Here is a 24608-nt window from a genome sequence, read left to right as displayed (position 1 = left end):
TCTTTCCTACTATCTCCTCCGTTAAGGTAAATTATTTTAGAGTAGAAAATAGAAAGTGATCTGAAGGGAAAGAAACAACAAATTTCACCGCAGTTCTCATAATTAATCACAAGTAGATATCGAATATTAGATATTCTCACATTTTTTCGGTTTGTTGGGTATTGAACGACAACCATTTCTTTACCTATTTTATCTTTCTACGATTTGGGCTATTTACTTGGCTTTTAATTATAAATACAATTAGATTCCTATGTAATTGTATTTTGCTATTAGTATGTTGGGTTTGGGCCATTTTTAAAAATGCAGCAAATTAACGTAAAAAATGACATGGAAAGATAGATGAATATTATTGGATATCAAAATTGAGCTGTATTAATTGTTATAATTTGATTGGTTATCTGGATTCTCAAAAATGCTGAGGTGTAATACTAAAGAGAAACACATCCTACTTTTATTGTATTGATTTTATTTTTTTAGGCAAATAGTCAAATGTCCTAGGTTTGATAAAATATGTAAACGGTAAACCTGATTATTCATTTTAATGAGGTGAAAAAAAACTTCCTGTCCCAGATTAAGTATTGAATATAAGCCAGACTAAGCCAGAAGGCAATTATGCGGCTGAAACACATCGTCATACTAGACGGGGTCCGTGTTTGGTTTCTCATCATCGTCAGCTGAGAAGGTAATCTTCTTACCGCAGAACAAACCCATCACCTTCATAGGAACCTCCTGTTTCTTCAGATTCTGTTTGGTCTTCATTATTCCTTGTCCACGTTCCTGTTTCTTCAGATTCGGTTTGGTCATCATTATTCCTCGCCGAAGGTTGTCGTCGTAACTGGAATATAAAAATAAAAAAAAAAACCCTAGTGATCATCTCTCCCCATGTATACAGAAAAATTCACCCAATGGGATAGCTCCTGATAACAAAACACAAAAGGCAAAACAGTTAAACCCCTTACCAAAGCTTCTTTGCAAGGTTGTACCTAATAATTAACAAAGATAATAGCGTTAATCTTCTGTTAAATGACATCTCAAAAAGTTAGAGAAACAAATCTCCATATGGAAAAATCACTTTACTTGGGTCCGACAGGGTATGGAGTAGCTATCTCAGCCACGTCAACAAAAATGTTCATGTATCCCAAATATTTCTTCTTTTGCAGCAGCGCGTACCGCATAAAAATGTTAAATCAGAAATCCTACTTTCAAATATACACTACTTCTACTTCATCGCAAGTATCTATCACCTTCTCTGCTTCGTTAGAAGAAGCAAACTCAACATAGCCACAACCCAAATGCTCGCCCATGTTGTCTACCATAATTCGAACATGAACAATTTCTCCAACATGTCTGAAGTAACTGATGCTGTAAAAATGGAGGGTAAAAATATGAGTCATTAAAAACTTGCTCCAAGAACGAAACAGAGAAGAGGAAATTAAAAAAAGTGCTACTTACATAGTTGGTATATCTGACAGTCGTAAGGGAGATTGGCAAGAAATAGTGTATTTTTCCTTGCAGCAACTTCCTGAATTTAACACCCAAATGTGTTAGCACGACTCTAAGAATACAAGGACGACTTAAAAAGTGCAATAACAACAAAAAGTAGCCTCATCCCCAGAATAAGTCATCTTTCGATTTTGTGGTGGCCAAAAAAACCTGTTATTAAACGCTACGTGTTTCTTCTTAGCCTGACATATTTTGAAGATAGTAAAAACAGGTACGGTACCTCAAGAAAATTGGGAGTTTCATCAAGTCCTTCCACTGCCTCATCTTCTCCCACCAGAAGGCTTTCTTGTCGAAGGTAGTCTTCGTACCTGGGAATATCAAAAACCTTGGTGATCACTCCATGTATCCCAAAAACTTCACCCAATGAACAAACTCCAGGTGCAGATAGTTAAATCCCTTACCAAACCTTGTGATCTAGGCAAAACCTAATTAACAAAACAAAAAGCGTTAGTCTTTAGTGGCATCAAAGCTCCAGCAATAAGTTACAACCAGTGTAACAGAAACAAATCTCCATAGCATGGAAAATCAATTTACTTGGGTGGACTGAGTGGAACTGTCTTAGCCGCCTCAAGAGAAATCTTGCGCCCGTGCAAATATTCACCGTTCTTTACCAGCGCCTACAGTATAAAATATTTAATCAGCAATCGTACTTTCAGATGACCACTTGTATATGTATCATCACTACTTTTCAACTGACTACTAAAATGCACTTTTCATCAGTACTACAGAACGACACTCTCACCTTCTCTACTTCGGTAGCAGAAGCGAACTCAACAAAGCCCCAGCCCCTAGGCTGCTGCCCCTGGCTGTTTACAATAAGTCGAACATGAACAACTTCTCCAACAACTCTGAAGAAATTGATGCTGTAAATACGGACGATTAATTATTATTAGTCATGAAAAACTTGCTCCGAGAACGAAAGTGGAAATTTAAGATGCTACTTACATATCTGATATTTTAATGGTTCTAGAAAGATTGGCAACAAAGAGCGTTTTAGTTATGGCAGCTTCCTGAATATAACAGCCAAGTGAGTTAGCACGACTCTTTAGGAGAAAAGGAATTTAAAAAATTGCAGAAAAACAAAAAAGATCCATCCTAGGAAGGGCATTTTTTGGCAACAGCCGGAGGACATTATTTAGAAGATAAGAAGGACATGTACCTCAACAAAAGCAGGAGTTTGATAATGTCCTTTCATCAACAAAATCTTATGAGCATGCAAATATTCACCATTCATAAGTTCGAGAGCCTACAGCACAAAAGATTTAATCAGGTATTGTACTTTTAAATAACTAGTTATGTATACATTTTCATAATCAATAAGTAAAGAGACTACTTTTCAAATTATTTGAATACTTTTTTTTCATCATTACTACAAAACAAAACAAAACTACTCTCACCGTGTTTGCATCGTGGGCAGAACCAAACTCAACAAAGCCATAGCCCACATTCTTACCCTCGCCGTTTACAACAAGTCAAACACTAACAACTCTTCCAACATGATGGAAGAAATTTCGGCTGCGAAAGTGGAGGTTAAAATATCAGTGAAGGAAAACTTGCTCCAGAGAACGAAAAGTGGAAATGTAAGGTGCGGCTTACATGTGTGATATTTAAGTGTGGGGAGAGAGATTGGCAATAACGAGTAATTCCTGAATTTAACAGCCAAGTGTTAGCACGACTCAAAGGAGAGAAGGACTTAAATTGCATAACCAAAAAAAAAAAAGTAGCCTCATCTGAAGCAGATAATAAGAACAGGGTACCTCAACAACAAAATCAGAAGGTGTCTCATCTTCTTTTTCTAGTTGAAGGGAGTCTACGTTCCTGATATATCGAAAACCTTAGTGGTGATCTCTCCATGTATACCAAAAAGTACACCAACTGAGCTCTTCTTCATGAAAACAAACTCAAGATGCAAAGAGTTAGATCCCTTACCAAACCTTGTGATCTAGGCAAAACCTAATTAACAAAAAGGAAAAAAAAAAGCGTTGGTCTTCTGTAGTGGGATCAAAACTCTAGCAATAAGTTACAACGAGTGTTACAAGAAACAAATCTCCGTAACATGGAAAATCATTTTACTTGGGTGGATGGTACGGAGATGTCTCAGCCACTCCAATAAAAATCTTGCAACTGTACAAATATTCACCGTTCTTCGTTTCCAGTGCCTAGCGTATAAAAGATTGATTTAATCAGCAATAAGGGTTAATTTCAAATTGAATAGTTGATAATTGATTCATCATTACTAAAAAAAACTAGTCTCACCTTGTTTGCTTCATTAGGAGAAGCAAACTCAACAAAGGCAGAGTGCGCATGTTCACCCTGGTCGTTTACACAAAGTCGAACATGAACAACTTGTCCAACATCTTTAAAAGTGCACAAAGTTGTTCATGTTAGTAACAGGAGCACATGAACAACTTTGTTCATGTTAGTAAAAGTGCACAAAGTGTAACTATTGTGTACCACTTTACATATGTTCGACTCCTATCATCTTTAAACATTGTGTACCACTTTACATATTTGCACAAAAAAAAAAGGATAACCATTGTCCATAATCCATATTCACTTTTCAATATGTATGCTGATTTAATAGTATTGCAAATATGTAATCAACGTAACTCAATGTTTGTAAAATCCGGACCGTTCCGGTCAGACAGCTGTTAAACCCGCGATCCAAACAGTAACTACAAACTTAATGCAAACACACACTTTCATAAAAGCAAAAGGACCCAAGCCAGCACCATAAAACATTGTATTACATGCAATAAAAACCATTACAAAAATTAAAAAAAAAAAAAAAACTCCGCGTACGTAACTTATTCATTTTACATATGTAAAGTAGAAGATTTGTAGCCCCCATAATTTCTCACATGCACCAAACCAGTGAATATTGTATTGTTTTGGTAAATTCCAATTATCTTATTTGTGGAGTTCGATAACAGAATATGAATAGGCAAGGCAAATGATGTCACATCGAACAAAACCTGACCCAAATGCTAAGCTCTCGAACTGTGAAATAGATCTCTCTTTCCCACCTGAGCATTGTGTTAACATCAACAAGTCCATGGCAAACACAGTGTTGGAGGAAAAGTCACCACTCTTTGGTTCTGTTGGTGTAATCATCTCTACGATGATCACTTTCCCTTTTTCTGGTAGACTCTTCCAACAATTTTTCAGAATCTTTATACAAAGCTCGTCCGTCCAATCATGTAGTATCCACTGTCAATCATTGTAACCATTCTAGTTCGAATAAATGATTTTCTTAGATAATAACATTAAAGATATAAATTTATATATCAAGCCTTCTAGCAAAATAAATAAATTTAAAATTTTGTCTCTTCAAATATATTTGTAAACTTACTTTCATAAAGATGGCATCTCCCTTTGGAACTTCTATAAACATGTCTCCGGAGACATGCTCGACTCCTATCATTAGTATAATTAAACAATACAAAATGTTTAATTAAGAGGTGTAGTTATTAAAAACTAGCAGTTCAATATAAATCTGATCAAATGTATATATATATATATATATTAAGAAGTTGTTTAACAAAGAATAGTATTAAATAGTGTGTACCTGGATAAAAAGGAGCCTGAGTTAAAACCTGAGCTAAGTCGAAATTAACACCTTTAATATGAGGATACTTGGAAGTGACAAGACCTGAAATGGTGCCATTTCCTCCACCAACATCCACCAAAGTGTTAACATCTTCAAATCCTCTGTATACTTCTAGAACCTTCTTCATGATCATGGTTGAAGGTTCCGACATGGCGCGATTAAACATCTCAGCGAATTGTTCATCGGAATTAATGTATTCAAAAATTCTCATGCCGTGGGCAGAGCTGAATGCATCGCTTCCTTCTAGTACCACATCTTTAAGATTTGTCCTGTTAAGACAAAATCTTGTTCATTTATGATAGGTTTATAGAGAACTACCCTTTTTTTTTTGTAAGTGGTTATAATTTATCTGGTTTTGATGTAACTGACAACCAGATCGAATTGACTTATACGATCACTTACCAAGTCTTAAAAAACACTTGGCTATGGAACATTAAGAACAGAGACAAAAGAGAACCAGAGCCGTCACTATCTTTCAAGAAAAACTTGCAAACCGGTTCGGTTGCATATTCTCTCTTGATCTTTCCGGTTCGACCATTTTCTCTGGCTTCAACCAGACGACACTTCAAGATCGAGTGGCTGACGAGTAATCGTAGCATCCGGTCCAGCAACACCGGCGCCTCCGGGTTGGTAGGTTTGGTTGGGAGACTATCCACTATCTCAGATGGTGATAGCCATGCGCCGTTGCCTGCAGCAACGATTGTGTCGATGACACCAAGCTCCAAGGCTGCTTTGAGAACCATAGGGAAGGCGACGGTGTTCACGATGCTCTCCGCTTGCAAACTCACCATTTTCTCGTCTTCTTCTTTGGTTAAAACCGGTTTAGGGTAAGTGGTTAAGGGATCTTGAAGGTGGTTAGTCATTCCTGTCGTTGGTTAGAGAGATTATTTAGGAAAGAAGAGTTTAAAGTTCGAGAGTGTGGTTTTCAACATTCTTCATTAGTGACATTTTTATAAGGAAACAATGTGAAGCCAAGTAGCCATCCAAGTGGACGCAAGGGCTTTCCATTTGATTGCCAAATCAATACACAAAGACTATGGCAATTGGCAATTGTATTTTATTTTTCTTCGTGATTCACGAAATAATGAAAAGTTTCATGATCATGGATTGTGGGGACAATGGTTTCAACTTTAAAGTATTATATTTGTTATACCAAATCCATCCCTTTTTTACTACTGTTATTTTTAAAATCTATGTTATTGATATACACATAGAAAGCACAATTTTTCTTTCTATCAAACATGGATATAAAATCTATACATGTACCTATACAATTCATGATTATAAAAGTGTATATACATAGAAAGCATGAAACACATTGTACTTATTTTAAACAAACCTAATAAACGACATGGTATTGATTAGCTTTTACAACAAAGAAAACAAAACAAACAAATCTAAACAATGTTATTTTCATATTTTGTCTGAAGTTGCAAAAATATGCATGGTATATATATAAGATTGGAGCTATATGTTAGTCAAGAAGATCACGTATTCATTGATATAAAAGTTTGCAGAAAAATTGGAGTACTAAGCAATATTAGTTTTTTTCATCAAACCGCCAAAGGTGTATTTTCTTACCATAATATGCAAAAGATAACAAGTGTGTGTGTGGGTGTGAATTTTCTCGGACTCTCTATATCACCTACACCATAATTTAAAACATTGTAAAAATAAAATATTTTTGTGGTATTAACAGGAACCGTTGGGTCCACGAAACCACGTGAATCAGGCTATCACTTTATGGAACCACCAAAGCTAAATTATATTGTTCCTTTACTATTTGATTGGTGTCAAATGGACGAGTACATATTTTTGTCGTTTTTTTCTTCTTCTAATCATTCTGATTAAAAATATATTTGATTCTTTATCGTTAATTGCTCATATATTGCGATCATTTGTCATGTGATTTCAGTTTAAAATTGCAGCGAAAATGTAACAATATATTTAAGTACATCGTATCTTAGCAACGTCATACAAAATCTCGAGGTTTAGTTGAATATACTGTGGAAAAGGAGAAACACTCTTAACTTAACACAGTATTAAAATCGAAAGTAACATTTTGAAGCCGTACAATGTTAATTGTTTAGTATGACTACAAGAAAAAGGAATTTAGTATGTAAAAATCTAGATATTATATTCCATGATTAAAGGTGCTCGTTTAACACTATGAGATAATATATAAATCCATTATAGAATCACACCTTATAATTTAATTTTTAGTATTAGTGATGTTATATCATCAATCCAATACAAATCCCGTGAAATGTACATGTTTTTTTATGGGGGGAAATTACATATTTATATGGTCCCCAAGTTATATATATTGATATATTATTTAATGGGTACAAAATGTCCCCATTAGTATGTGCAGCAGCCTAATCGCATCCACTACACAACCATTAAAAACGTAAGTAGTAAGTAGCTGCTACAACAACTGAGATGCAGGCGCAGGCAGCATATGTGACTTCTATCTCATAGATATGATGAGAATGTTAGCCCTATGTCGTTTTTGGTTTGGTATTGCCACCGCACATGACTTCGAGAGTCATGATGATATTAGGATGACTTACTAAATAGTCGACAAGGAACCATATACCAAACCCTTTGATCAAACAGATTAGATGATTATTAGGTTCCTCTGATCGGAACTTTTTATTAACGGCAGAGAATTTGGGTTTCGAACAAGATAGCCAAAAAAGAAGAAACTATAGAAGAAAAAAGAAGATTCTGATGGATAGGGAGGAGAAGAAGAGAAATGCTCCTACTTCAAAAAAAAAACTCAAGACTTCTACAGTTCGTCCTTTGCAGCTGCTTCCTCGGTAGTCTTCTTTGGTTCCTCAATCTTGGTAGACTCTTCCCCATGAGAAGCTGCCTTCTTCTCACTGTTCTTCTCAACGAAGTTTATGAAGTCTTCCTTTGTCCTGTCTCCTTCGTACACTTTAACGTTTCCGCTTGCTGATCTGAAGTAAATGGTCGGGAACCCTTTCACATCAAAGGTATCACTTGGGATATCATTTGCAGTTGCGTCCTGTACACACACACAACCGGTTTAGTCACTCCAGTAGATCCCAAGTGATTGATTTACATGTAAACAATAAAGAGAACTTACTAGCTTTGCTATGATCACACTTGGGTCGTTCTGGAATGACAAAGCCACTTCGTCCAAGATTGGAGCAAGTTTTTGGCAATGTCCACACCACGGTGCGTAGAATTCAATCAAAACTGATACATGAATTGATAGTTTATCAGTCTTGGTTTTGCACAAATATTGAAACGATCACTAGAGTTTTCAAAAATGTACTCACCATTCTTTCCAGACTTGAAAACTATGTCGTCAAGGCTCTCGGCTACAACAACCTTCACTGGTTCGTTGTTCTCAGCTGGAATAGGTTGAGATTTTTTGTGGGCGGCAACTTTCCCGTCCTGAAGAAAACATATTAGTTGGTTAAGTTACACTGATTCTAAACGTACTTTTTTTTACATAAAGCTAGTGTGATAGTCTGCAAAAGAGAATGAAACCTTGAAGTCCTTGATCCATGATTCAATCTGGTCAACCTCAACATTTGCTTTCAAATACTTCTGGCTATCAGGAGTTTGGATGATGATGAGGGGAACTTGGCTTTCTTCAAGTCCAAAGTACTGTTTCACAGATACATCCAAATAAATTGTTTAGAGATGTGTTAACACTGACAGGAGAAAATGACTGGGAGAGACAAAGTTCTATAGTAACCTGGAAAGCGCCTTGGCTGCTCTCAGCATCACCAACAAGGAAGGCAAGATCTTGACCTTTGTTGGATGTAGCAACTTCACGGTACTTTGATTTTAGAGATTCAGCTGTTGCCCCGGTGAAGTTAACGAACATCATTGCCTGAATTTCAAAATATTACTATCCATAAAAACCAGAATGTCATAGAAGACTGGAAACAAATGAAAAAACAAAAAGAAAACAGAACAGAACAAATGCTTTCAATAAACTCATTTCGACATCAAAAAGGGACCTCAACAATTATCAAGAGAATTATGATCCAGTTACCAAATTTAATTAACGCGTTCTGCTATCACAGCCTTTGCTACAGTTTACACAATCTAAAAGCTTTAAACCTTCACGCACATACTAATTACTAAACTACCATTTTCAATACTCTAAAATACTAGTCGAGTAAAAATGTAAGGCATAACTGAAATATCCATTTATGTAAATAAATTCACAAATGATACCTTAGTGGCAGGGCTTTCAAAGAATTTGGCAACATATGGGTGGTTGTTGGGATCACTGTCAAAGACGGTGACAAGTGGAATGCTCGATTCTTTGACGAATTTCTCTAGAGCTTCCCCATTGAAATCCTGAATTCATGATTTGTCAATCAAATAAGTAATCTGTAATAAACCATGACTACTCAGTGATGTAATATGTAAAAAATGAAAAAAAGGGTTCCTATGTACCTTGGAATCAACAAAGAGTTCATCAAAAGGCTTGAATAGTCTGACGACAGGTCCTTGCACAGAAGAATCTCCACGAGGAAGATGCTTGGCATCCAAAGTGTGTGCGAAATCATAGTCAGCACGCAATTTCTCAGCAAGGGCCGTGAAAGAATCGAACTCCTCGCCGGATAATTTAGGGAACACTCCAACCTAAGACAACAGAGAGAGAGAGAGAGAGACATAATATAATGGTTGGTTGCAGAACTCGTGGACTGAAAATAAAATCAAGAAGCAGTACTTACAGCAACAACATTCTTATCACCAACAACCTCAGCAGCAACATCAGCTGACTTGATTTCAACAGAAGCAGGGCCACTTTGCTTCTTAACATAAGTGACAATACCGTCGGCTTCACGAGGTCCATTGTAATCTTGAATAGTTTTCCCACCATTTCTCAGAATCTTCATAGTGGGGAAACCCTGAATCTTGTACTCGTTAGCGATTCCTTTGTTAGCTTCCTGACTGGCATCAATCTTGGCAAGAGCTAGGGGAGGGTTATGACTGCTCAACTCTGATGCAGCCTTCTCATACTGTAAAGCAATCACACCCATCTTAGTTTAGCCCATATAAGTAAAATTGTTATCTCTAAAATTCAAATTTCGAAAAAAAAAAAAAACACAAATCAATCTGTAATTAAGTGATTAAAAAAGCCAAAATTCTCACCTCAGGAGCAAGCTTCTGACAGTGACCACACCTGAAAACAAAGCAAAAAACATCAAGTTACTCAAATGAAACGAAGAGAATTAAAATCAGGATAGCTTTTATACGCATCCAATTACAGACGAAAATAAGTCAAAGCATAATAATCCCAAATGATTATTCTAAACAAGGTTTGTATTCTAAGACGAGAACACATTAAGCCAACATAGACTGAGTCGAGTGAAACAAAACAACACACCTATCGAAAACAATCAGCTTCACCGTTTAAAATCAAACACTAGACAACAACAGCAAGAGAGCCACAATAATAATTCACGAGGACAGAGATCGATCTCACGATTAAGATTGATAGACAAGAGAAATAGAGAGAGTAATTGAGAATAGATATTACCAAGGGGCGTAGAACTCGACGAGGATGAAATCGTGCTTGTTGATGGTATCGGTGAAGTTAGAGTGATCGAGAGTCAAGACGAACTCCTCCGTCTGTTCGCTTCTGATAGAAGAAGCGAACAAAGACAACAAAAGGATCGAAAACCACGCTAAACCCTTGAACGCCATTTATTATCGTCTCTCTTCTTCTCTGTACGACGACGAAGAATGTTCTTCTTCTTCTTATCAGAGAGGAGAGGAATGGGATTTGATTATGCTCTGCTGCACTCACTAATTTATACTAAGCGCTATGGATTATAGAAATTAAACGAAATCTCTGGATGCTTAGTGGCCATATTTACACGTGGCGTGTTTTTATTGGATAATGCCTCGTCATTGTTTTTTTTTGGTTTCCATTTTAACTTTTTGGCAAGTAAAATATTTTCATTGACTCTTTGACCCACAACGGTTATTGATTTTCTCAATATTTACTTCCATAATCTGCAGTGTCAAAAAAAAAAAAAAGTCATAATTAATGAAAATAATTAATACACTTTATTGTCTCATTATAATCCTTGCTGAGTCAACACTCAAAATAAATGTGCATCTTTTGAAAAGTTACTGACCAAAAATTAAATTTATGGAGATTTGACTTTGATCTTTTTGCCAGGATTATTAACATCCTATAGATTATGCCTAACCCATGATCTCTCTTCTTTTCCTTATGTTGCTACCATGGCTTCACTATGGCAACATTGCCTACTTATATATAAACAAAAATAATAATTGTATTTTAAGGAGTAAACTATTGTGGTTTAAGACATAATTTTATCAACATATAACAACCGATATATGTATTATAACTTCAGGTAATGAACATAACATGTGAACCATAATATTCGAACACAAAACATACGAAATCTTTGACATTTCTCTAATTTTTACATTTTTTTAACTTGTCAAACGTCTAGCCATTAAAGAAGTATCATAGGCTGCCAAAAAATATATATATATATTAATACTCTATCATAGACATAGAGCATGCCAAACCATGAGACACTATATTCTTATGTTCTTTATTCTTTTTTAAATCCTTGATACTGTTGTGAATTTCAAAATCTTATTTATGTATTCTTGTAAATTTGTAACCAATATCAGTCAGGATTGTTTATATAGCATTTTCATAGATAATCTCAATTGAATGAGAAAACTTGATCATTTCTTCTTCACCAAACGGGTTACAAAGCAAACTAACCAACCAATGAATGAATATGAGCATATCTATACCAAAGTTTTCCTATATAATAATCCTATGTATATCTAATTTGTAAGTAACAAAAACTTCAAAACTCTCTGCTCAAGAAGAAGTCTGAGGATGTTGTAGCCGAACAATTTCATGAGCTCTCACAACTTCTGCTGTGAATTTTCTCAATGCCCCAAATATGGGAACTAAACCATTTTTCAAGCTACTAGATGACTCGTTGTTCACAAGCTTAACAGTTTCTTTACGCTTTCCTCTTTCCTCTACTAGCTTCTTCCTCATTGAATCTAAATCCACTTTCAGATCATCCAAAGCCGATATCCCGCTCTCTGACTTACTTCTCGAAACCAAACTTCTCTCTGACTCCTCCGCATCTCGCTGCTCAAACTGCGCTTTTACCCTCTGCTCTTCTTCTTGCTTCTCCCATAACTCGCGCAGGCTTGAAGCGAAACTTTGCATAGCATTAGCCACATTATCTTCAGATATTCTACCCATTGCTTCTTGCCAATCTTTGCATATGATAAAGATGGGTGGTGCACCTATCTGGCTAGGAGAGAAAGGAGCGATTCCGTCCTCTGTTGCCTCGGGTTCATAGTGAAGGCATCTCGAGAGCCATCCGCTTAGGGACTGGACGTATAACTTCTGGGTGTTAACCCAGTTGTTGAAGCTGCTAGACCATTCTCTTAGCTCCACCTCAAGATCAAGAATTGCGTTCGAGCCAGAGTCTTTTTGTAAGGTTGTGTTTGCTTTGAGAGATCGAACCTTGCTCTCCATGATTGCCTGGAACTGTTTCTGGTGGCACTTAAGCATCGATCTCCACATTCTTATCAACCTTCAAACACACACAAAAAGTATCAGTTTTGTTTGACAGCTTAATCTGCTCATAGATATCGAAATATAGAAAGATGATTTACCCGTGTATTAACTGTGTCAACTGTGGCTGCAATTCTTCATCTCTAAGTATGTGGATTCTGCTGGAAATTGAATCAACTGATCTTATACAAATATCAATTTTGGTCATAAGCTTCCTAATGGCTGCCCGAGTAGCCTCGATCTTGATAGACTCTGCTCCATCACTATCCATTTTTTTAAGTCTCCTGCACTTCTCTTCATAAATGGCACGAAACTTCTCTTCGTCCTGCCATCAAACGCAAATCACGATGTAACATCACGCAAGAATCTATAAGTGACATAAAGTCACATTAGAGATTAGAGATTCAAAAAAAAGACAAAGCTACATCATATATAAAGGCATTAATACCTTAACTTCCTTGTACCGTTTCTTTTCCCACGCATACAGTTTCTCCAAGGTTGATGAGAGGTTCCCAGTGGAGCCTCCATTAACATCTTGTCCATTGTATGCTTTCGCCATTTTCCGTGTCCTAGATGTTAAACGTATGGGCTGAGAATGTGATGACTGTGTGGATGGTGCTACCAGATACATGATCCTGGATAAGATAACTGCAAAGTATAACACTTCATTTAAAACTTCACCAAACAAAGCAGCAAAAAAACTCATCCAAAAAGCAGTGTGCACATATTATATGGTTCACAGTCCAACACAAAGCAAATCAGTCTAAACCACAATAACAAGATGCTTTCCCTACTATATTGACAGACAATAACAAGATGTCAAGATGCTTTCCCTACTAAACCACAATAACAAGAGGCTTTCCATACAACACGAAGCAAATCAGTCTAAACCTAACATAACTTATCTCTCGAAACCAAACCATCCAGCTTTGTTTCATAATTCAGTAAATTCAGAAAAATCTAGCAGACAGGAGAAATTCCTATTCAGTCAAGATAACTTCCCATTACATCAAAGTTTATACAATTCCCGGAGGCACGTCTAAACAAGTCATCAAATACCCATTAAACTTCAGTTAATCAGCATTACTTGGTAACTATGACTTACACTGAATCATGCTAAATATATAGGTTTCTATACATAGATGACTGCAAAAAGGAAGGAGCTATATCATCAAGGAGTATCAGAATATCAGACCAGCAAAACATACAAGAGTTAAGACACTAAGACAGGAGGGTACCTTTAAAGCCATTATTTTTATGCTGATAAGGCAACTTGCCAACCTCAAGTAACACAGCAACCTCCTTCCCACACGAAGAAGCAACCTCGAACTCACTTTTGATCTCCTTCACAGTTTCTCTGAGATCCCTAGTGGCATGGTACGACAAACTAGATAAGCTACTTATCTTGGAAGATTCAACATCAAAAGAGGAAGTGCTCGTCGTTTCCTCCAACTCAAAGCTCACTCCTTTCTTCCTCCCATACTCTTCCTCTACCGAAATCTTCGTCCCCATTGCCGTCTCATGACTATTAGAAGAACTGTTGCTGCTCTTTCCTTCACCACCATTAACATAGTGAAACTCAGATTCTACATCACTCCCTGAGAAAGAAGACACCGTCTCCGAATCGAATGAGCTTTCAGTGGCTTTATCTGGCACCGGCACTGCCCTCATAGTTTCCTCACCAACATAACCTCTTTTGTTAATACTGTTCTTCTCACGAACAACGTTGTACTCGTCCTCGTCTCTGTGTTCTTTCACCTTCTCCAATCCTGTTCTCTTGGGACGTCTATATACTTGCTTGATCACTTCTTCCCCTGTTACTTCTTCCAGCTCAGGGATCCCTTCTCTTTCTCTAACTTCCTTAGAATCAGGACTGCTTGAGATTGACGCCATTCCCATCGGATAATATCCGGAAGCACGAGAACGACCGTTGCTGTAGTCATATGTATCAAATACGTTCAAGAAATCCCAAGTTGAAACCTTTGGCGGTGACGGAGGAGGAGCCGCTGACGGCGATTTCCGTTGCGCTCCAGCGTTTCCGAATCCAGAGTCCGACGGCCATTGTGCGTTCTCCACTCGATGATTCTCCGGCTGGAAGATGAACGGTCCAGATTGCGGCGCGGATTTCTTCATAAAATACATTCCTCGATTTGCGTTTGGGTTGAAACTCGGGTAACCCGGTGGGTATCCCGGCGGATAACCCGGTTGATAACCGGGCATATAACCTTGTGTGTAACTTGGTGGATAACCGGGTGGGTAAACCGGTGGAGCATAGCTAGTTGGATCATAACCGGAATGAAATGTTTGAGTTGACCGTTCTTGTTCAGGAGTGCTATCATCAATTTGGAGATGATCATTAGATCCAGCTTCTGTTTCGGATTCGGAGTCGGATCCGGAGCTTAGATGCAAATGCGACTCATCTTCGTCTTCGTCTCCGTCTTCTTCGATGATGGAATGAGAAATGGAGGTGGTTGAAGGAGGAGGGATCTTCTTCTTGTGTTTCTTCGGCGGCTTCCCTTCGTCGGACGGTAACGTAAGAGCTGGAGAATCCGGCGAAGTAGAAGAAGAAGACGAAGAAGCAAGTAACAAGCCTTCATCGTCGACGAAACGTTGAATAGCTTCGCCGACGTCGGAGAGAGACTGGAAGTAAGTAAGGTGAGCGACGGCGAGAGCAGAGCGATGATACGACGCCGCTTTAATATGTTCCTTACGCTCTCTGCAGAGAATCACAATCTGTTGATTATCTAATTTTGACCCTCCGCAACCCATAATAACGTCTTCTTCCTCGGGGGAACTCTAGACTCTGTTTCAAATTCTCACTCTTCGATCATCGTTGGACATGGAGCAACAACAACAACCTTCGCTGGCCTCAGATTTTAGTCGAAGAAAACGGCGGCAAAATTGAATGGAAAAATCGTAGGAACAGAACAAAGTTTGGTTTTTTTTTTAGTAAGAACAGAGCAAAGTTTTTCTGGAGGAGGAACAGAGCAAAATGTGATTAGCCGTAATTTTTAGTGATCATGTAAAAAAAAAAACGAATTTAATATGAAGTGCTGAGTGCATGAGTTAGATTGGAGAAGAAAAAAGCAGAAGAAGCCATGGTTGATGATTTATTTGAAAACGTGTTCACGAATCAGAGTAGGGAGAGGGAGACATACACACAAGGTAAAGAAGAAACCAAAAAGAAACTTCAAAGTCGCCAGGTTGCAATTAATTTTCAGCTTTTTCTACTAAATTTAATGGATAAAAAGATGTGGGAGGAAAGCTAGGGGGCGGGGGATCTGGGAAAATATTTATTGCGAACTGTGAATTTGAGAAGGAGAAGAAGAAAGTGGCAACGACGAGGAAATAAAATAAAATTTGACAATATACTTTATTTAGTTTTGGTCCCTAGATTTCCTACCAATTTGACTAACTTTCACAACGTTTTTAAAATTTAATAAAATACACAGAACTTAAAAAAAAAACTTAAATTAGAAACTTTGTTGACCAAAAAAAAAGAAAAAATTTGAAACTTTGAGCAGTAAATTTACATACCGAAACAAAAATATGTTGAAATTATAAAATTTTTAACGATCAAAATTTATAATGTTTCCATTTTTTCTCTATTGGTAAAAGAAGTGAATGGGTGTGTGTTCCATTTTTTGGTTTGTTGTAAATTTGTAATGTCGGATGAAGTTTACTATTCAATTGACATGTTTTCTATTTATTGTTCACACGAAAAATTTGGGTTTTTAAAAAACTATATTTTCCTAGTATTAAGATTTGTTTAGTTTTGGTCCCTACCAATTTCGCCTGATTATTTCTATCTTTGTGCAATACGATACTTGGCCGTAAAACAGTTTGTGAATTACTACTACTCATTGTTTCAGTGGATTATATAGTAAGCGGAAAAAAATGGATATAGTTTACCAAAATTTGATATATGTGGATCTAATCTTTTTCTCTTTTGTTGATTGATCCATTCCCCATGACCCCTGTTTTCTCTCTCTCTTGTCTACGTTCTTGTTTTCCTATTGAAAACATCCCAAACAATATTGACAACTATTTTGTCAAAAGCAATGAAGCCAATCTCATTTTCAGAAGTCGTTAATAGTATTTGTCAAACTAAATTATCTTCATGATCAGTAAGTCTCATATCCGAATCATCAAATCCCATCAATTTATATGTTTCCTTTACAAGACAAATTAATAGTCTCATTTGTTTTGTAAATTTGTATAACTGATTGCATGTATTATTAACATGAGACATTAAGACTATTGGGTGACAAAAGTAGGTCATGTGCTGCCAAATCCAGTTCCACATTCACCTCCTTAATCACAATCTCCTAAGGGCCAAATCCATATCATAATTTGTTTTGTTTTATCATCAAGATAATGGTTGTGCTGTTTAACAATTGAGTCCTTTTTCACTCATTCATTTTAGTTCAAATTCGGTTATATATGTCTGGATCGTACAAGAAGGTGGGTCGTCGTCGGTGTGTCTATTTTGATGATATTATCATGATTATCATTTCGAACGAGAAAACATGACCTCATGATTCAGAAGAATCACGAAAAGGTAAAAGAAAAAGAAAAGTTTTAAAAAGCAATTAGGAAAATGAGAATGAGTCTGACCAATCCCATCGGCTCATCGTCGTAAGCTTCTTGCGTCACTAGAAGAAGGAAGGCACATCATTTTCCATACCAACCAATTTGTTACATCTTTCTTGATTCAGAATTTAATATTTAAAGTTGGTAGTTGTAAAGGAAACATTGATTTTTCCTAACAACACTTTAATAATCAAAAATCTTGAGAAGAAGAAGAATAGATGGAGTTGACGTCAAAAAGTAAAAAAAATAATAGATATATGGAGCATAACTATGCACGTCTCTATGTGGCATGTGGTGTTGAAAAAGTTATCTAAAATCCCTTTGTATAGATTTAGAAACAAGTACGATGGTTAACCTAATCCAATAGAGAGAAGCCTTTTCTTTCTTTAGTATCCAAATGGCAGAAGAATCTTGAATGAATCTTTAAAAGGCAAAGCAACTGCAAGCCTTATTTTAATGTTCTGAAATATTCGTGCAAAGGCGTAGCAGTGATTCACACACTTTATATTATAGTATCTAGTATTGGAATTGCTCACACTACTCTCAAATCTTAAACCACCAGGTAAGAGAAATCCTAACCACCACCAATGTTTTAGTAGCTAACCTCAAAGCCTTGACGCTGGATTTCATCACTGTGTTCCACCGTAACTCCGTAAGAACCACAACATATATGAACATATCCAACTGGAACAAACAAAACATACCCACATATGTAGAGCTCATAAGTTTGATGTAACTAAGAGAGGGATCAAAAGAAAACATGGTACACATGAACAGAGAGCAATACGTAGTCATCTGGTACACACAGCAGTATATTGATCTTCTTACCATCAATATTTGAAGCTTCCCGCAATATTATTCAAGTCAAACTCACTATGAGCGTCTAAAACTAAATTTCTCAACAACTTTCCATTTCCATTGAAAATGCACCTATACAGCAAATACAATCATCAATTATACCAAAAAAAAAAAGAACAATTCATATGAATAATCTTCTCATATTCTGATATACTATCAACAAGTCAAACAATATTCTGAATTTATTATCGGCCTGCTCGCCTACACTCCCCTGTATCTGTGAGGTGGATTACCCGCAGTGTAGATTGCATAGGAAGCAAAAACTGAGAGTTTCAAGCTCTTGCGTAGTTATCTCTCACTGATCTCGGCCTCGCAAACTGTCCTAACGTAACATCATTTCAAGTATTCAGAACAAACATACAATGGTTGAATCTGAACAGAACAGCAATAGAAGCAGTGCCTTCACCGGTTCAGTAGGGGGGAAAACAGAGCTTGGTTATCTCAGTATGTCTGGCTGTAACTTTATTGAAGCAAACTATACGTCTATACCAATGATGTTTTCGTTTTCAAAGAATATATAAACACCAAGTAAGTATGTATACAGGTAAGAGAAATCAAAAAGTATAATTTTTTTTCAGTTAAAAACCAGAGAAATCGGAGTTGTTGTTTCCACCACCAAAGAGAGTGGACAAAATGACCAAAACGCCAATGGCAATTATGATGTTGAGGAAGTAATTAGTGGGTAATGGCTTATTTGGGCTTCCTCCTATTGCTTCATACTCTGCTCTTATCTTCTTCTTCATCGAATCCGAAAGCTCCTTCTGCATTTATACCCGGAAAAGTTTTAAACAAAGGATCATTTTTTTCTTTCAAAATGTATATGTTACAATAAGCTACAAGCACATTTGTGTTAAGTAGCAAGGACCAACCTTTCCAGTGGAATACTTAGCAGCTACAAACTTCTCTGGAGCGTTGTCAATGATAATGCCCTGTTTAATATCATAGTGACAGATTAGCAGTTTAAGACTACATAGGTAAGTCATTGAACTGGATGTAAAACGCATGGTTCATGTTGGTTAACATAAAGTTGCTTGAGATTAAAATTTCTCTCTCTTTGTGTTATGTACCTCGGGAGGGTCAAATTTCGCCCCATTATTGCTGAGCTTGGCATGAGCTTCAGCGTAATCCTTGAAAAAGGCAGCCGGATCTTCAGCATACTTCTCTGCATAGTTCTGTAAATAGGAGTTTTTTTAAAACAAAGAAGTACTAACTCTGCGGCATCTTAATTATTTACCAAACATAAGTAACCTTGAAAGACGGATCTTCAAACAGTGCAGCATCAGTGGGTAACACCAAAAGATCTTCGTCCCTCTTTTCTTTGATATCCTGCTCGTCATAGAAGTCAATGATTAAGAAACTGAGGATGGTATTCACATATGTCATCTTCCTAGAAAACTCTTCTTCAGTCCCAAAATCTACTAAGACAGATAGAGAGGTAGACCTTGAAGTAAGAGTTGTCGAACTTCAGCCATTTCACTGTCCATGACTGTCCTCCTACTTCTCCAGGTCCAGTTTTCTGCCATTTTGAACTTTTCCATAACATCTCTACACTATCACTGCAACAACAATATAACGAAGTTTCATTTTGTAGTTTATTATACCGTGTACTTTGTCTCAGGTTTTCCCCAACCGCTACGGTCTGGTCTGGCTCGTCCTAAAGTATGTGCACCAGACAGGGCAACTATTTCCTGCTAGACAAAAAAACCTCTGCAGTCAGAAAATGAGCCTATTCACGTTGACATGAATAACAGAAAATGGAAAAAATCAGAAATGACCTTGTCATTAAGTCCCATTCTGTAGAATACATCTCTCAAATGATCAGCTGGTGAAGGAGGTCCAGCATCTAAAACATAAGCATATTTCACCTCATGAGTTCAAATGTCCATAACAAAATCTGAAACAAAACTCATCGAAGACATGAAACAGACAATGGAAAAGATTAGTTAACCAGGGAGTCTTCCTTCTTCTGGACACTGCTCAGGTGCTACGACATCAACTCTCCCATATTTCATCGGGATTTCAGGACCACCAGCTTCCTGAAGTGAAATCTAGAGTTATCACTAAATTTCAAAGACCAAGCCAAGGAATAGTGAAGGAATACCTCTACTGCAGTGGCACTAGCTAATTGGAATAAATCGGCGTAAGAGATGTTAGGATACTTGTCTTTGATAGGTTGAACGAGCTTTAAAGCACTAATGAGACCTGTAAATGTCAAAAGTAGAATATAAAGACAGCAAAAAAAAAAAGGTCTTAAAGCCACAATGCATGTGGGAATTGTGATGGAAGGAGTACCAGCATTAGCAGCATGTTTAAGCTCAGGCTCAAATCTAAGACTTCCATTAGCTCCACCTCTCTGTGGCCACTCCTCAATGTTCTTGTTATACGTACCAGCATCGTGCCACCCCAATCTAACCTGCAATGAAACGTACGTGACACACACAAATTCAATTCTGCTTTCTCCAATATATCTAGTAAACAAAGCAAACAACAACAGACTTATAAAAAAAAGTCACTTAACAAATATGATCCAGCTGCAATATCATAATCATCAAATCAAAAAGAGATAAGAATAGATACTTTACCAAAATGGGATGGCAAAACTTAGTCCGGAGAAGCACTTTGATGTCTTCTTTAGCACTTTTCAATTGAGCTGCATCAGAAGCGGCACATTTTGGTGAAACCCTCCCCTTGCTCCTCCCATAAATCGGATTCCTTTTCTAAAAAATCAACAGAAATGATTAAACTTTAGAAAAAGTATAGTCTTACGTACATAGTCATCCGATCAAACTACGGTACCTGAACGAGGGAGAGATGAGGAAACAGAGAGGAAGAAGATGCGACGCTTCGAAGAGAAGAAAGACAATGTGGAGACGATGATGATGTAGAGGAAGAAACCGCAACGAGAAGAGGAGCTGAGGAGGTGGAGGAGGCGACGGCGGGAGAAAGAGAGACTCTGGTGGATGAACAGAGTATGTGAGAAGCGGCGGAGAGAGAAACAGCCATTTTGTTGTCACGGCGGAGAGAGAAGCGCCGGAAAGAGTGAGAGTTTATTAAAAGGACAGGTGTCGGTAACTTAGCTATGCGTTGACAGTTGGATCTATTTGGAGTCACTCACTCTTAAAACTGGATAATGATATCACAAAGTGAAAGTGAACCTCACGCGCGCCTTAACGGATTTTTTTTTCCTTTTTTTTTTTTTTTACTGTACCACACTACCAAACAAAGAGAGAGCTAATAATAGTATTATTTATCTGAAAATTTACAATAACTGTTAAGAAAAAAATCAATGAAGAAAATATAGTTAAATTGCCTTTCAATTTAATTTATCTTGTAAAATTTATAGTAGTGGAATAATGTAAATCATGTAAAAAAGAGTAAATGATTTTCACCAAAAATTGATAAAAGAAGCCCAAAAAAAAAAAAAACAATCACTCTATAGAGTTTATGGGCTGAGCATATTGGGCCTCGTACGTTTGACCTCGGCCTTTTAAATCAATCCTGGCTCGCGCGTGCTCTACACGCCAAGTGTAGTGAGCGTGAAAAGCGTAGATTAGCCAAATGCCAAGTTTCTCAATTAAAGCTTACGGGAACTCAAGGAAACCTCTGTGGCTCTGTGTGCTGCAACTTGCAACAAATTGAGTGAGAGAGAGAGAGAGAGAGAGAGGTATAAACATAAAATAGTCACTCACTCACTCCTATAAGGAAGCAACAACAAGTCTTGTACACAAAGAAGCCTCCTTTTTTGTTGCCCCTTTGTCAATAAAGAAACCTTATTTTTGGGTGATTTGGTTTCGCTTTCTTGGGGCCAAAAAAGGAGATGAATCCGACTAAGGAGACAATGAACCCTCTTTGCTTCTTCTTCGTCTTCTTCTTCTTTGCTCTCCTTCAACTCTCTGAAGCTGCCAAAGACTCGTCGGCTCAACAAGTGAAGTTACAGAATCGTCGACTTGGCTCCTCCGTCGTGTTTCCCGTCTCCGGGAATGTGTATCCTCTTGGGTAACTGCCAAATTTCACATCTTTATGTTTATAATTTCTCTGTTTCTTGGTTCTTTCTAGTCTCCCATTCGTGTGTTTGATCTTCTTTGTTTGGGGATTGTGTTCAACTGATACTTTCTTGCATCTGAGCGATCTCTTACTTATTAATCTATTTCAATGCTTGGCAAGAGAACTTTGTTGTGAAATCCTCATCCTATTGATCGGTGAGGGGTTATAAAGATTGGAACTTTCACGAATTGCAGATTTTGGGCAATGCTCGATTCTGTTATTCCACTTGTATTGAAAACGCCCAGTTTGATTGTTGATGTAATCATTTGGCTCAATTTGAAGAATTCATTTTTCTTCTTCTTTGCAATTTCAGGTACTATTATGTGTTGCTTAACATAGGTAACCCACCTAAGCTCTTTGACTTGGACATTGACACTGGTAGTGATCTCACTTGGGTTCAGTGTGATGCACCCTGCAACGGTTGCACAAAGGTAAGCGTTTATCTGCTTTTGTTGTGTAACATAATATTAAGCAAAGGTCTTTTTTTTTTTTCTATCTTATGATTTATTTATCTACTTTCTCTGCAGCCTCGTGCTAAGCAGTACAAGCCCAATCACAACACTTTGCCTTGTTCACACCTCTTGTGTTCTGGACTCGACCTTCCCCAGAACAGACCTTGTGCTGACCCTCAGGATCAATGTGACTATGAAATCGGATACTCCGACCATGCATCATCCATTGGTGCACTTGTAACTGATGAGTTTCCTCTAAGACTCGCAAATGGCTCCGCTGTGAATCCCCATTTGACATTTGGGTTAGTTTTCTCTTCCCTTTTCACATATTTAGAAAAGAAAAGACTAACTTCATGGGCTGTAAAAAGTCGGTGATCTTACTAGTGATCCTGATTCTTGAATCAACTTCTCTTTTAGATGTGGGTATGATCAGCAGAACCCTGGTCCACACCCTCCTCCTCCAACAGCGGGAATCCTTGGTCTTGGCAGAGGGAAAATAAGCATCTCAACACAGCTAAAATCCTTGGGGACAACGAAGAATGTGATTGTGCATTGCTTAAGTCACAATGGTAAAGGCTTTTTCTCTATTGGAGATGAGCTTGTCCCTTCTTCTGGAGTTAGATGGACTTCACTGGCTACTAATTCACCTAGGTGAGCAATCTTTGAGCATCTTTATGCCCTCTTATTTACTCACACTTTTAAACTTGACTAGTTAACAATCATGGTGCGACTTTTTTTTCTGTAGTAAAAACTACATGACTGGACCAGCAGAGCTTCTCTTTAATGCCAAGACCACAGGTGTCAAAGGCATTGACGTTGTTTTCGATAGTGGAAGCTCATACACTTACTTCAATGCCGAAGCGTACCAAGCGATTCTCGATCTTGTAAGCCAAAATAAAATTCTGAAAAAAGCAGCAATTGTGTTTTACATTCTTATGACTAATTTGGTTTATATATCTCTTATAGATAAGAAAGGACTTGAATGGGAAGCCTTTGAAGGACACAGAAGATAAAAGCTTGCCTGTCTGTTGGAAAGGCAAAAAACCTATGAAATCACTTGATGAAGTCAAGAAATACTTCAAGACGATTACTTTACGATTTGGGAATCAAAAGAATGGTCAGCTATTTCAGGTTCCATCGGAGTCTTATCTCATTATCACAGTGAGTCTCCTATATACCAACTCTGTATGACTTGTATCTACATCAAAATCCATGGCTGAGAGTCTGTTTCTTTGTTTTTTTGTTTTGCCTAGGAAAAAGGAAATGTATGTTTAGGTATCCTGAACGGAACTGAAGTCGGGCTAGACAGCTACAATATCATAGGAGGTAAGTAAATAGGTATACTAAGTTTTCGATTATAGTTTTCGTTTCCCAGGGGTTCTTTTAGGTTCATAACTTGACAACAAAATCTCATTGCTGTGTGTGTGTGATAGACATATTTTTCCAAGGGATAATGGTGATCTACGACAATGAGCAACATAGGATTGGATGGATTTCTACAGACTGTGACAAGACTCCCAAGTTCTGAACCTTAATTCACCTTTTTTTTTTTAATATAATATAATAAAAAGTTCTCTTGTCGTCTTCTTTTGTATGTTTTTTGCCTCCAAACCACTCTAAACTATTCTGTTAACAGTGAATATGGAGGAGAGTTATCGGAGGAGGCTTATCCAACAGGGTTTGGTTTGATAACAGAGCTTTTCTCAGGAAGTGATTCTTCTAAGAACAAGAACTTGGCCTCAGATGGAGAGCTTTGACATTGACACACAGAGAAGAGTTTTTGATAAAGACTGTAATAGAAGGTTGTATGATGTTGTTATCATAATAGAAACAAGGAAATATATATTTTGTAAATATATACACATACCGCTTTGTCATCAATCATATAATAATGAAAAAGAACACGGATGCATTTTACCAAAATGGGCCTAGCTCAAGAGGGCAAAAGAGGAATTACAGA

The 24608-nt window shown here is 37.3% G+C and overlaps 6 protein-coding genes and 1 pseudogene across 11 annotated transcripts; 1 reads left to right on the top strand and 6 right to left on the bottom strand.

Annotated features, from left to right (window-relative positions):
• Positions 1 to 513: 513 nt before the first annotated feature.
• On the bottom strand, positions 514 to 1305 carry LOC104704935 (uncharacterized). The gene is made up of 4 exons (XM_087459453.1): positions 1245 to 1305; positions 1078 to 1151; positions 960 to 983; positions 514 to 835 (listed from the first exon to the last, which is right to left on the bottom strand). Exons 1-4 carry the CDS (start codon positions 1302 to 1304, stop codon positions 637 to 639), a joined length of 357 nt encoding a protein of 118 aa, XP_087315579.1. The 5' UTR covers position 1305; the 3' UTR covers positions 514 to 636.
• On the bottom strand, positions 514 to 3809 carry LOC147941754 (uncharacterized; annotated as a pseudogene). Its single transcript, XR_015562008.1, has 12 exons — positions 3760 to 3809; positions 3261 to 3321; positions 3100 to 3149; positions 2901 to 3018; positions 2663 to 2749; positions 2449 to 2513; positions 2246 to 2366; positions 2038 to 2120; positions 1905 to 1928; positions 1724 to 1811; positions 1453 to 1522; positions 514 to 1362 (listed from the first exon to the last, which is right to left on the bottom strand). The product of XR_015562008.1 is annotated as an uncharacterized LOC147941754 (transcript).
• LOC104702535 (indole glucosinolate O-methyltransferase 4) lies at positions 3577 to 6210 on the bottom strand. 3 transcript variants are annotated; one of them, XR_015562398.1, is made up of 6 exons: positions 5516 to 6210; positions 5072 to 5382; positions 4856 to 4920; positions 4484 to 4713; positions 3760 to 3860; positions 3577 to 3662 (listed from the first exon to the last, which is right to left on the bottom strand). XR_015562398.1 is itself a non-coding variant. In XM_010418394.3 (4 exons), the coding sequence occupies exons 1-4, from the start codon at positions 5974 to 5976 to the stop codon at positions 4414 to 4416; spliced, it is 1137 nt and encodes a 378-aa protein (XP_010416696.1). In that variant the 5' UTR covers positions 5977 to 6210; the 3' UTR covers positions 4187 to 4413. The 3 variants fall into 3 exon arrangements, 1 of the variants encoding a protein (XP_010416696.1); XR_015562399.1 differs by having other exon boundaries at positions 3760 to 3816; positions 4530 to 4713; XM_010418394.3 differs by lacking the exons at positions 3577 to 3662; positions 3760 to 3860 and having other exon boundaries at positions 4187 to 4713.
• A 1528-nt stretch (positions 6211 to 7738) lies between these two features.
• LOC104702534 (protein disulfide isomerase-like 1-2) lies at positions 7739 to 11089 on the bottom strand. The gene is made up of 10 exons (XM_010418393.3): positions 10650 to 11089; positions 10262 to 10292; positions 9841 to 10128; positions 9560 to 9748; positions 9335 to 9460; positions 8847 to 8984; positions 8636 to 8755; positions 8422 to 8539; positions 8226 to 8338; positions 7739 to 8144 (listed from the first exon to the last, which is right to left on the bottom strand). The coding sequence occupies exons 1-10, from the start codon at positions 10814 to 10816 to the stop codon at positions 7905 to 7907; spliced, it is 1530 nt and encodes a 509-aa protein (XP_010416695.1). The 5' UTR covers positions 10817 to 11089; the 3' UTR covers positions 7739 to 7904.
• Positions 11090 to 11824: 735 nt separating this feature from the next.
• LOC104702533 (uncharacterized) lies at positions 11825 to 16094 on the bottom strand. Its single transcript, XM_010418392.3, has 4 exons — positions 13940 to 16094; positions 13150 to 13349; positions 12803 to 13026; positions 11825 to 12720 (listed from the first exon to the last, which is right to left on the bottom strand). Exons 1-4 carry the CDS (start codon positions 15468 to 15470, stop codon positions 11985 to 11987), a joined length of 2691 nt encoding a protein of 896 aa, XP_010416694.1. The 5' UTR covers positions 15471 to 16094; the 3' UTR covers positions 11825 to 11984.
• A 2555-nt stretch (positions 16095 to 18649) lies between these two features.
• Positions 18650 to 21577, bottom strand: LOC147941753 (L-ascorbate peroxidase T, chloroplastic-like). 3 transcript variants are annotated; one of them, XR_015562397.1, is made up of 12 exons: positions 20949 to 21292; positions 20735 to 20869; positions 20445 to 20565; positions 20254 to 20354; positions 20081 to 20188; positions 19928 to 19995; positions 19754 to 19840; positions 19594 to 19668; positions 19401 to 19478; positions 19220 to 19324; positions 19022 to 19081; positions 18650 to 18913 (listed from the first exon to the last, which is right to left on the bottom strand). XR_015562397.1 is itself a non-coding variant. In XM_087459451.1 (12 exons), exons 1-12 carry the CDS (start codon positions 21153 to 21155, stop codon positions 18731 to 18733), a joined length of 1308 nt encoding a protein of 435 aa, XP_087315577.1. In that variant the 5' UTR covers positions 21156 to 21577; the 3' UTR covers positions 18650 to 18730. The 3 variants fall into 3 exon arrangements, 2 of the variants coding, with proteins under 2 accessions (XP_087315577.1, XP_087315578.1); XM_087459451.1 differs by having other exon boundaries at positions 20101 to 20188; positions 20949 to 21577; XM_087459452.1 differs by having other exon boundaries at positions 20949 to 21241.
• A 122-nt stretch (positions 21578 to 21699) lies between these two features.
• LOC104702531 (aspartic proteinase Asp1) lies at positions 21700 to 24571 on the top strand. The gene is made up of 9 exons (XM_010418389.3): positions 21700 to 22148; positions 22510 to 22627; positions 22724 to 22950; positions 23066 to 23299; positions 23394 to 23532; positions 23615 to 23809; positions 23902 to 23974; positions 24082 to 24169; positions 24285 to 24571. Exons 1-9 carry the CDS (start codon positions 21970 to 21972, stop codon positions 24403 to 24405), a joined length of 1374 nt encoding a protein of 457 aa, XP_010416691.1. The 5' UTR covers positions 21700 to 21969; the 3' UTR covers positions 24406 to 24571.
• The last annotated feature ends 37 nt before the right edge of the window (positions 24572 to 24608 follow it).

The sequence above is a fragment of the Camelina sativa genome, chromosome 7 (assembly GCF_030686135.1).
Source record: "Camelina sativa cultivar CO46 ecotype springtype chromosome 7, ASM3068613v1".
NCBI classification, from domain to species: domain Eukaryota; kingdom Viridiplantae; phylum Streptophyta; class Magnoliopsida; order Brassicales; family Brassicaceae; genus Camelina; species Camelina sativa.
The sequence above is the reverse complement of the archived record's forward strand: the minus strand, read 5'-3'. Positions and strand labels throughout refer to the sequence as shown.

Coding starts and splice junctions, on each gene's coding strand:
- LOC104702535 (XM_010418394.3), bottom strand. CDS start 5,976: ATGACTAACCACCTTCAAGATCCCTTAACCACTTACCCTAAACCGGTT. Junction 4,921..5,071: donor TCAGGCTCCTTTTTATCCAG/GTACACACTATT, acceptor TACTAATGATAG/GAGTCGAGCATGTCTCCGGA. Junction 4,714..4,855: donor GAGATGCCATCTTTATGAAA/GTAAGTTTACAA, acceptor AATGATTGACAG/TGGATACTACATGATTGGAC.
- LOC104704935 (XM_087459453.1), bottom strand. CDS start 1,304: ATGGGCGAGCATTTGGGTTGTGGCTATGTTGAGTTTGCTTCTTCTAAC. Junction 1,152..1,244: donor CTTCTAACGAAGCAGAGAAG/GTGATAGATACT, acceptor CTGCTGCAAAAG/AAGAAATATTTGGGATACAT. Junction 984..1,077: donor CCATACCCTGTCGGACCCAA/GTAAAGTGATTT, acceptor GTTAATTATTAG/GTACAACCTTGCAAAGAAGC.
- LOC104702533 (XM_010418392.3), bottom strand. CDS start 15,470: ATGGGTTGCGGAGGGTCAAAATTAGATAATCAACAGATTGTGATTCTC. Junction 13,350..13,939: donor TAAAAATAATGGCTTTAAAG/GTACCCTCCTGT, acceptor TATACTTTGCAG/TTATCTTATCCAGGATCATG. Junction 13,027..13,149: donor AACGGTACAAGGAAGTTAAG/GTATTAATGCCT, acceptor GTTTGATGGCAG/GACGAAGAGAAGTTTCGTGC.
- LOC147941753 (XM_087459451.1), bottom strand. CDS start 21,155: ATGGCTGTTTCTCTCTCCGCCGCTTCTCACATACTCTGTTCATCCACC. Junction 20,566..20,734: donor AGTTTTGCCATCCCATTTTG/GTAAAGTATCTA, acceptor GTTTCATTGCAG/GTTAGATTGGGGTGGCACGA. Junction 20,189..20,253: donor CTAGTGCCACTGCAGTAGAG/GTATTCCTTCAC, acceptor ATTTCACTTCAG/GAAGCTGGTGGTCCTGAAAT.
- LOC104702534 (XM_010418393.3), bottom strand. CDS start 10,816: ATGGCGTTCAAGGGTTTAGCGTGGTTTTCGATCCTTTTGTTGTCTTTG. Junction 9,461..9,559: donor AACTCTTTGTTGATTCCAAG/GTACATAGGAAC, acceptor TCATGAATTCAG/GATTTCAATGGGGAAGCTCT. Junction 8,339..8,421: donor TTTCAAGTCTGGAAAGAATG/GTGAGTACATTT, acceptor TTCATGTATCAG/TTTTGATTGAATTCTACGCA.
- LOC104702531 (XM_010418389.3), top strand. CDS start 21,970: ATGAATCCGACTAAGGAGACAATGAACCCTCTTTGCTTCTTCTTCGTC. Junction 22,951..23,065: donor AATCCCCATTTGACATTTGG/GTTAGTTTTCTC, acceptor CTTCTCTTTTAG/ATGTGGGTATGATCAGCAGA. Junction 23,300..23,393: donor CTGGCTACTAATTCACCTAG/GTGAGCAATCTT, acceptor TTTTTTCTGTAG/TAAAAACTACATGACTGGAC.